This window comes from Haplochromis burtoni, unplaced genomic scaffold (genome assembly GCF_018398535.1).
Source record: "Haplochromis burtoni strain Fernald_Lab_line unplaced genomic scaffold, NCSU_Asbu1 Contig_24, whole genome shotgun sequence".
NCBI classification, from domain to species: domain Eukaryota; kingdom Metazoa; phylum Chordata; class Actinopteri; order Cichliformes; family Cichlidae; genus Haplochromis; species Haplochromis burtoni.
In genome coordinates, this window is record NW_024582385.1 from 2,923,509 (window position 1) to 2,933,316 (window position 9,808).

General features: G+C 42.3%; 1 protein-coding gene across 3 annotated transcripts in view; it reads left to right on the forward strand.

Annotated features, from left to right (window-relative positions):
• The window catches only part of pdzd3b (PDZ domain containing 3b), a 12,470-nt gene extending 4,370 nt beyond the window's left edge, over nucleotides 1-8,100 (forward strand). Inside the window, exons 2-12 of one of the 3 annotated variants that reach the window (XM_014335023.2) lie at nucleotides 90-117; nucleotides 3,190-3,254; nucleotides 3,336-3,547; nucleotides 3,642-3,659; nucleotides 3,732-3,840; nucleotides 3,948-4,084; nucleotides 4,199-4,403; nucleotides 4,486-4,682; nucleotides 4,818-5,027; nucleotides 5,120-5,240; nucleotides 5,374-8,100. In XM_014335023.2, the coding sequence (XP_014190509.1) occupies nucleotides 90-117; nucleotides 3,190-3,254; nucleotides 3,336-3,547; nucleotides 3,642-3,659; nucleotides 3,732-3,840; nucleotides 3,948-4,084; nucleotides 4,199-4,403; nucleotides 4,486-4,682; nucleotides 4,818-5,027; nucleotides 5,120-5,240; nucleotides 5,374-5,390 (1,319 nt within the window). In that variant the 3' untranslated portion in view covers nucleotides 5,391-8,100. Of the gene's footprint in view, nucleotides 1-89; nucleotides 118-3,189; nucleotides 3,255-3,335; nucleotides 3,548-3,641; nucleotides 3,841-3,947; nucleotides 4,085-4,198; nucleotides 4,404-4,485; nucleotides 4,683-4,817; nucleotides 5,028-5,119; nucleotides 5,241-5,373 lie in introns of all 3 variants that reach the window. The other 2 variants (XM_005926817.3, XM_005926816.3) reach the window with 2 other exon arrangements.
• Nucleotides 8,101-9,808: the final 1,708 nt, after the last annotated feature.

Sequence of the window (9,808 nt, forward strand, 5' to 3'; positions counted from 1 at the left end):
ATATATATATATATATATATATATGAAATAAATGTACTGTTTAAATGTCATACATACAGTTACTTTGATATTTACTGCAATTTCTGCAGGTTTGGTGGCTGACAGTGGTTTGACAGAGTAAGTCTGCATTTCATTTCATTTCATGCATTAATCCGTTTGACTTGTTTCAGTGGTCATTCCATTTCACTGTAACAGCTAATAAAATATGATGGTCAGCATGAACATGACCACACACATCCTCTCAGCACTATATCTGAGTAACTACACAGTTTGACAGGATTGTGTTTGACTGTGAGAGAGATCGACACGGCACCGTTTCAGATCCCCCAAAACAAACCAAGACTCCTTTTAAAAAATCAAGTTATAATTGTGCAGCTTTAAAAACAACTAAGCTGAAGTTATAATGGCAACATAAGTGACACATCAAACTACAGTTTGTATTTACTTTTGTATTTTCTAATTATTATTTTATTTTTGAATTCATTTCGAACTTATTGTCCAGGATGGATTTTCTTCTTTCAGATTAGTTTTTAAAGTTTTTGAAAATGTTTAATTTTAGTTTAGTTTTCATTCATTTCAGTGTTTATTATTCTAATGAGGAAATATGTCATCAGCGCAGGTATTACAATAAAAACTAAAGTAAAGGTTACTTTATTTTTTTTATTATTATTATTTTATTCCATTTTCCAAGTTCCAAATGTAATTTTTAGTTTAGTTTTAGGTAAATATAAAACAAACAGATGCAAACTCAATCTGAACAAACCAACAATAACCAAAATTGACCCGACAGCCTCGAGACACACAAGGGGAAACATAAAACATCAAATGATCTAATAGCAAAAAACACAAGCAACCTTTTAATCGCTTCTTTAACTTAACAGTAAACAAATACAAAATAACAAAGTATATAACTCAAGAATCAGAGAAGATTACTTTTGTATCTTTGACTAGTCATTTAGCAAAATGTGGCATGCACCAATCAGCACTTCCTGTAATATTCTAGGGCCCATCCCATGCTCACTTGATGCCAGCAGACATACCGACCTCCCAGCACCAGTAAAAGAGGGAAAATAAAACACAAGATAAATTTAACAATTCAGTATGAGGAATAAAAGCGAACTAAATGAGTGAACTATACAGGTCATCGGGTGTTCAAGATGGGCTTTACGGCTTCCAACAACTGCTCACACTGTCAGGCAAATACACCGGACAATTACATTCACGCTCTTTGGTTCTGTCCACCAGTTCAGAAGTTTTGGCGCGAGATATGTGAAGACTTATCAAAGTGTCTGAATGTAACGCGGGGTGCCGCCAGTGCATCGAGCCACCTGGGGGGCTCTTCAACTGTGGGGGAGGCTGTTACATCTTGCAGGAGCTTTCCTCTCCTCAGGAACTCACTCTGCAGGAGGGGGAGATACAGGAGAGGTGGAGGAAGATCTCAGCCTGGGCGTCTATTGTCTTGTGTAGTCTGGAAGATGAGTGGATGAGGGGTGGGTGCAGTTTTCTCTGTGGTGGGGTCGGGTGGGCTGTCCCGGGCTCTGTGGGGCCGGGCGGCGCTGCAACCCCCTTTCCCTGGGGGTGCGAGTATGGGGGTGCCTACTGGGGTCAGCGGGGGAGCTGGCCCCAGGGAGGGGTCACTTGCCCCTCCCTTCCTTCCCTCCCCATCTCCAGCTGCCTCCCTCTTCCCGCTCCACCACAACCACCCACACATGCAGGCCTTGGAGTAGGGGTATGTCACCAGGGTGCAGAGGAGGCTACCCCCCCCTGTCCCCTTCTGGCTGCCTCTGCCTCAATTTTATCCCACAACTTAGACATTCACATTACTCACACTCTCATTACACATACATATAGGATCTTGGGGGTGGGCACGATACACGGAATCCAAAGTACCATCAGGGTGTACACCCCACCCCTGGCGTCGTTGCCCACCTCTCAATTTAAATACACGTAGACATTGAGGGCTAGCAGGAGGGACCATGCGCTTACCTGCTGCTCTCTGGCAGGTAGCTCCATGCCCTCCTGGGTTTTAAATGCACCTTAGAACACACATGCATCAACACTACAATGAGCGGGTGGAGGGAGGTTTGGAGTCTTCTCTCACCCCCATTCTCTGCGACCTGCTGGAGCGGGGGGGCTAGGAGGAGGAGTTGGCCCCCCCTGGGCTTCTGCTCCGCGGCTGCTGAGTGACCCCTCATCTGGGACTCTCCTCAGCTCTTGTGGCCCCCCCCCCCCCCACACACACACACACACACCCTCTAGCAGATGAAGGAACCTTTTAAAAACAAGCGCGTCCATGCTCACAGGTGTACACACTGTGTGCTGTCGATCCTACGTGCTGCACAATAATGTTTAATATTTAGTATTTACTGTTATATTCACATAGATCATCGCGATGATGTTGTTTATTATATTGCTCTCTTTTTTTTGCTTGTTTTCTCTTTTTTCTTTCTCAGCTGGTGATTGATAGATGCATTTTTGTCTGTTTGTTTTTTGTTTTTTGCCCTTCTTCCCCGTCCCTCTTCCCCGCTGTTTTTCTTTCCCCCAGTCACGTCTGTCCCATGTGTAGCAAGTGAAAATAAAATAAAATAAACAGTAAAAGGTGAATCGAATAGACCAATACAGCGAGGCTGGGACGGTCCAGTTAGTAAAGTAAATCCGTTGGGCATCTTTCTTTGCCTTTAGACAAAAATTCTGATGCAAAAGAGCCAAACGGGACAGGCGGCAAAAAAAAGAAAAAAGAACTAAATGTGAACGCGGCAAGAAGATTATGGTTCAACATTTTTGTTTTCTTTATGTTCATGTATGTCGTGATGTGCAATGTGTATCAAAACTAACACAACACCAGTGTGTTACGTGACCTCTAGATGCACGGGGTTACCAACTTTACAGATGTGTAACTGTCAGTGACTCTACCACCGTTTGAATGGCTCAGCATGCTGACTTTTGGAACCGTGTAATCTTTAAAACTCTCGATACAAGATCAGACCATTTATTAAATATGCAAAGTGCAATTAAAGTGCACTTTGCATAAACTTTACTGCATTACATGTAGAAAGCAACTAGAAGCAACACCGTGATTACAGTGCATTACTGCACACACTGCATTGCACACAGAGCGAGAATTACTTTAATAATTTCCATTAAAACCTACTATGAAGTTGTAATTAAAGTACGTGTCTCTCTTTTAAGGAAATTTACATTTAATCCTAAAGAGGGAATAGACAACCCAGCGATGGTCATCACAGATGATGCAGGTACCCCGCTTGCCTGTGTAGTAGCCATTGGGCAAAGCCTGCTTGCTTTATGACAGCTCTCTTGTGTCTCTTCTGGTTCAGGCTCTGTGTGGACGCCCATCCCACGCTCGTGTATCCTGAAACGCGAGGATGGCGAGTTCTACGGCTTCCATCTGCGTGTGGAGAGGGGCCGTCAGGGACACATAATTAGTCATGTGGTATCAGGTGGGGTCGCAGAGCGTAGCGGCCTTCGAGACGGAGACAGACTGCTAGAAGTCAACAACTGCTATATTGATGATGTTCCTCACCCTGAGGTAAGACAAGCTTCCTTCATAGTTAAATAGAAACCAGAGAAGCAACACAAAGCTGTCTAACCGGATCTGTCACGTTTCCAAATGTATAAATCAGGTGGCTAGGAAGATAAAGGTAAGCGGACGCCAGTTGTGTTTATTAGTGCTGGATGGAGAGGATTATGAACGGGCTGTGTCCCGAGGTCAGGACCTGCAACGTCTGGCCCACATGGATGAGAGCTGCAAACCACCCAGGCTTTGTCACATCACCAGGGATCCTGTCTCAGGTCTGGGCATCACCGTTACTCCTTTGGAAGGTAAAACGTCTCCCTGTAATCACAAGAAGCCTAAGATTTGAGATCAGATGTCTGGGTCGAAGTCTGTGCAGTGTTATTCAGATGCTGCTCCTGTTTCGGCTCTGTAGGAGAGAAAGGTCGCTTTGTAGTGAACCCAGTGGCAGGAGGTGCAGCTGAAAAGGCAGCGGTGCGTCAGGGAGATCGGCTGGTGTGGATAGACGGAGCGATGGTGTCTGATCTCACACACTCCGCACTCAGCAAAATGGTTTGTGGACTTTTTGTAACTGTTTCCATAGATTTTGTCCTCGGAGTGATGCAGCAGATAATACATCAGGTTATCTTTGGTCTAACAATAATATCTCCATATATTTTATTGTAGATGAAGAAATGTGGTGATCACATCACCATCTTAGTGATCGACAGCAAGAGTGAAAAGAAGTACACGCAAAGGCGGCTCCCCGTCCTGCCCACCATGGCTACCCCTCATCAGCTACCTTATAGAGCCCGAACACTCCACCTGACCTCTGTGTCTGAGAGCTTTGGTTTTCTTCTACGGCTGGAGAAAGTGCCATCAGGACGCACATGTGAGATGATGAAAAATTGCTGAAAACTGAATCATTTTCACTGTTTTGCTGTTAAATAAACTGGGTACATATTAACCAACAGATCACGTCCTGCGTGAAACGACCAGAGGCAGTCCTGCAGAGAGGGCGGGTGTGAGGGATGGAGAGCTGCTGCTGGAGGTCAACGACGAGTCAGTGGAGTCACTGAAGCACGAGGAGGTTGTGGACAGAGTGAAGCTGAGCGGACGAGAGGTCCGTCTCACCACCATCACTCCCAAGGGGCTAGAGTTTTATACGCAGGTGGCCATCACTTACCACATACGTGCACTGCTTTTCCAGTTGATTCAAGTGTACATCGAGGGTGGTGCACCCATTTGGAGGCCACACCTGATACTGGGATATTGTTACATCTTTCCTTTGTTTTCTCTCCTGCAGCTGGGTCTGTCTCCGCTTCTTTTCTGTGAGGATGATGCAGCTGATGAAGGAAAGGAGAGTAGTGTGCTGACTTCTGTAGAGGAGAACTCGCCACCAAAGGAAACGCATGCCTCAAGTCATCTTAGACTCTGCTCTCTCCAGAAAGACCCTTTGGGATTTGGCTTTAAATTAGGCTGTGACCCACAGAGTCCTGGGACTTTCATCAGTCAGGTTTTAGTGTTCTTTTGCATAAACACACAGAAAAGTCATAAGCTTCAGTTTTGTGTCAAATCTTGTAAACTTTTTGTTACTCGGCCTCGTAGGTTGCTTCTGGGGGTCCTGGGCAGAGTGCTGGACTGCTTGTGGGTGACGTAGTGATGGAAGTCAATGGACAAAGTGTGGAAGGAAAACCTCTGGAAGATGTGACTATGCTTGTGGAAGAAGGTGGGCACATTCCTTCATTGCTAGTCACACATACGACACGCTACACCAAGATGGAACAGACTGAAGCACCCAGCAAAGATGTCACTCGCACAGAGGTGGCAAAACAGTTTTTAACTTTGTGTTTGTATCTCAGCAGGAGGAAGAAGATAACGAGATCTCAGCTTTGTGAGCGGAACAGATATAAACCTCGAAGACATTTCCCAGCACGATGCTCCCACTCAAGAATTCCAGATTTTAATCCTTGCCAACATTTTCAACACACAACTTCACTTAGATAGGATGCAATCAAACTAGAAACAAAATGCTTCACGGCTTAAACGACTCTCTGGTTAAACAACAACAAATGGCCCTCCCCCCTCCCATACCATGGTGGACTTGAAGCTCTTTCCCCCCACGTCCACTGCTTAAACAGTTTTTTGTGTTTAATGCTACTTTAAACACCTGACTGATCAAATTCTCCCATCACAAGAAAGATTTTTGAAAGCCTGAAACAGACCAGATGCAAGTACGAGAGCTCTCTTTAAAGGCATTTGTATCATATTTGATACATTTAATAGTTTTTGGGACTTGTGATCTTTTCCCCTGAAAAAGCAAAATGAATAACACAAAACATTCTTGAGCAAAGATTAAAAAACAAAAAGATGTAGCAAATATTGTGCAATTAAATCAATTTCATCAACACTCCAATAAAAAAATAATGATGTTCAGGCTTTATTAATAACACTGAGTGTTGCAGGCAGGATTGGACCCAAACGAGGTGAACTTAAGAAACTCGGTTTATTACAGGAAAATACGAAGAACAAAAACTAACGGAACTGGGAAAACAAATAAACTAACAGGCAGGCAAACAAAAGACACAGCGAGACCGAGGGTGAGCAGACATTAACAGTACGACAGAGAACGAAGGAAACACGGGGCTTATATACACAGGGAGTAGTCAGGGAATGGAAAACAGCTGGGAGGGATTGGACTGACGAGGTAAAACTGAACACTCTGACACCAGACACGAACCTTCAAAGTAAAACAGGAAACAAGAAACAATTTACAAGGACGCAGACTGACACTGATCTAAATCTAGAATAATAATCAAAATAGCACAACTACAGAACCAAAACATAAATCATAATACAGAAATATACCAAAATATAAGAAACTGACCCAGAACCGTCACAATGAGGAGAAGAAATCACACTTTTGTTGTGGCTTTTCATAACAGGTGAATTCTCCAGAACAGTCCCACATATACGATACACATAAAAGTAGAAACACAATTCAAACTACAGTAATACGCACATTTTATTGTATTTTTTCTAAAACAACGTTTATCTGAAAATGTCATTTACATCAGTGAAAACGCACTTGGAGTGCAGAGGATGCTTTTTCAGTGCCTGTAATGAACTGCACAGACAAAGACACAAAACAAAGAAAATGAAAATGATAATGAAGTTTCCAGTGATTGTCTCCTTTCAGACTATAATTCCCAACTTTGTACATCTACAAAAATTCTTTGGTCTAGATTTTCAGCTTTCCTCCTTCCAGCTCACTCATCCTCCCAACGTTTGATGATGTAGTTTTTCTTTTTAAAGAAAATAAAATCCTGGAGACTTTGTTTTGCAGCAAAACAAAACAGTAATCATTGTTTAACAAAATATGAACATTTTATTGGGCAAAATGAGCTACAAGGTGAAAAAAATCAAAAAGGAATGTTTCCATATCAGGAGGCTAATACGACTAATGCAGTTATTCATATATACACATGTGCTTCAAGAAAGCAGAGGATTAACCATACAAAGAAACAATATGTTCTATGTTTTTCTTTAAGCAAGACAAAATGATTAGTGAAACTAAAATATAACAGCTGGTCACTTTTAACAGGAGAAACCTTCGGTAAGAACCAGGCTCAGAGAGGAGCAACCAGGCTCCGGCTGGGGGTGAGGGGAGACAGGAAATGAGAAACAAAACGAGAGCAGAGAAAAACAGGACAAAACACACACGACAAGCGTTGATGACAATCAGCTGTGATGTCCAAACACACTGTGAGTGAGACTGAAACACTCAGTGCACTGAGCATCGTCCCATGATGCACTGAGCAACAGTCTTGGGCTATAATTCTTATCCAAGTGATCCATCAAGGAGGAAGGTTTAGAGTCTAATCTGCGTCTGCATGTCTCGGGATGTTGTCACCAGGATAAAAAATACTATTAAAAAATTGAGTTGGACTGTTCCAAAAGCCAGTGTCAGCCTCTCCCTGACAGCTCCACTTTATGCATGCTTATTAATCTGTCACACCATCAGTGGCTCGTGGTCACTTAATTAAAGCCTATGTACTACAGAGGCAGAGCAGCATTCAGTCCTAGCTGCCTTTCTTGGCAGATCTCTGCTTTCTCTGCAGCGAGACAGCTCAAAACCTTTTATCAGTCTTTCCTGACCTGGTGCTCCTATATAATCTGCTATGATGGGAAAAGCTTGATTTACATTAAAAACATCTTGTTGTCTAAATACCCTGAAATTTGTTGTTATATTGAGTCAGAAATGTAAAGAATTATAAATGCTGCATAGTATCGTCCTTAGTCATGAATGGCTTTCACTGGAATACATCCGTTCTGTACATACAAAGGGAACAACAGCTCCTGTGTTGCACTGCTACATTGTCTTATCTAATGTATGTTTATCATGTTAAAAGTCTGACTTATTATTCAAATGACCATTTTTTCAAAGAGAGAAAAAAGATAAAAAGTTGATTCTAATGATAGACTATCCTTTCAACATTTATTTCTGTACTCAGTTTAATTTGATGTTTAACTTATGTCCCATGGTTTAATAAAAATCACATTAAAATTATGTGGTGCTACAAGAAAAAGCTTTTGAGAATCTCATATGATTACAGCACGTCCAATCTCACCTGTTATTTGGAAAAATAATGCTGGGAGAGTCATTTTAGTCTTTGCCTAGCTCAATGCAGGAAGTAAAAACAGTCTCTCCAGAGGTGGAAGAAGATCTCTCCCACATGTTTCACCAGATATTACTGAGTATCAGAAGCGTGCCATCTCGTCTAACCTCACTGGTACCTGTCCTAGCCTGTGCAACAGGCTTCCTCCGTCTGTAGAGTTGCAGCAATAACTAATGCTTGCGTCACCTTTGCATCATCCTCTTATCACAAAAATGAGTGACCTTGTCTCATTTTTGCAAACATAAACTGAGCATAAAAATCGAGGCAATTTGTGTTTGTTTAGTCTTTTCTTTGTTGTAACTATGCTTCTTGGCTATAAAGGTCTTACTGCTGGAAAGCCCGTTTATTTCCCCTTCAATGGTGTCACGTTTGTAAGGAAAATGTGGGTTGAGCAGCAGAGTTGAGTATGTGGGCTGTGACCATGAAAAACTCTCGAATGTTCTCTGCCAATGCCGGACAGCTTATTCTGCTACTGACACTTGTTGGGTGTCATTTACTGAATTCTGAAGAATATCTGCAATTAAACGGTTTATTCTTTTAACAAATAGGGGCCTCAGTAACACGTGGAAGGACCATATGCAGCCACAACAGCCTGGCAACTCCTGGTCACGCACTGCAACTCAGCCAGTGTGTGACCAAGGTGGTGTTGGGTTTTAGTTCATTCCCAAAAGAAAAATTAAAAGATATTCTGTAGAAAACATCCAAGATGTTGGGCCTAAATACCCCCATCATGAAGTTTTTCACTCAAGCTTGTATCTTCTTCTGACTTCTACAAGTTCATTTTTAGTTTAAGCTCAAGCCCCAAACAGTCATTTTATCCTGTTTTCCTACAACAGAAATATTTCGACACTTACACGACACATGTTGACACTCACACTGTTCAATGCTTTTATTTTGAAATTTGTCGATCCAGGAAGCCAAATGGAAAACAAAGTACAGATTTTATTTGAAGAACAGAGTCAGCAAGTTTTTAGCCCATGAAACAGTTCAGCAAACAAAGCAACAAAAATGCGCTTTAGGAAGCAAAGTGTTTAAAATAGCGAATTACTGGTGAAAGACTCGCCCGAGTTTCCTTAATTTAATTTGTCCAGAAAGGAAACGTAAATCATGAGCCTGAGGAATGCTTGAAACTTTATGCAAAACACTCGTGGAGGGTGTGAACAGAAACCAAACAGCCAACAAACGGTATCCACTACGTGAAGAATGGCGCCATCTCGTGGCCTCCTTCTGTCACTACACCTTCAAAGATTTGTGAAAAATGCTTCAAAGTGACGTTTTTTCACCAGCAGAGCAGCTTCAGTCGATGACGTCACTGAAGAGCCAGAAAAACCAAGTTAACCTGTGACGTTCATCATCATCATCGTCATCGTTATATTTGGATAGTTGGTGGAGAAATGTCAGTAAACAGTTGGCAGCGTTCCTCGCAGCATTCAGTAGCGATTAGTCTACATTTACTCCGCGTTTTTAAAGAGCTGAAAGACTTCACAGCATTTTTAAGGACTTTGTCATCACTCCGGACATTTTAAAAGTTTGAAACCAGTCAGCTAAAGTTTGAGAGCTGTGCTGCTTTAGTTTCCTGCAAACCGTTTTCATCCCAGAAGAATGGACAGAGGAGACG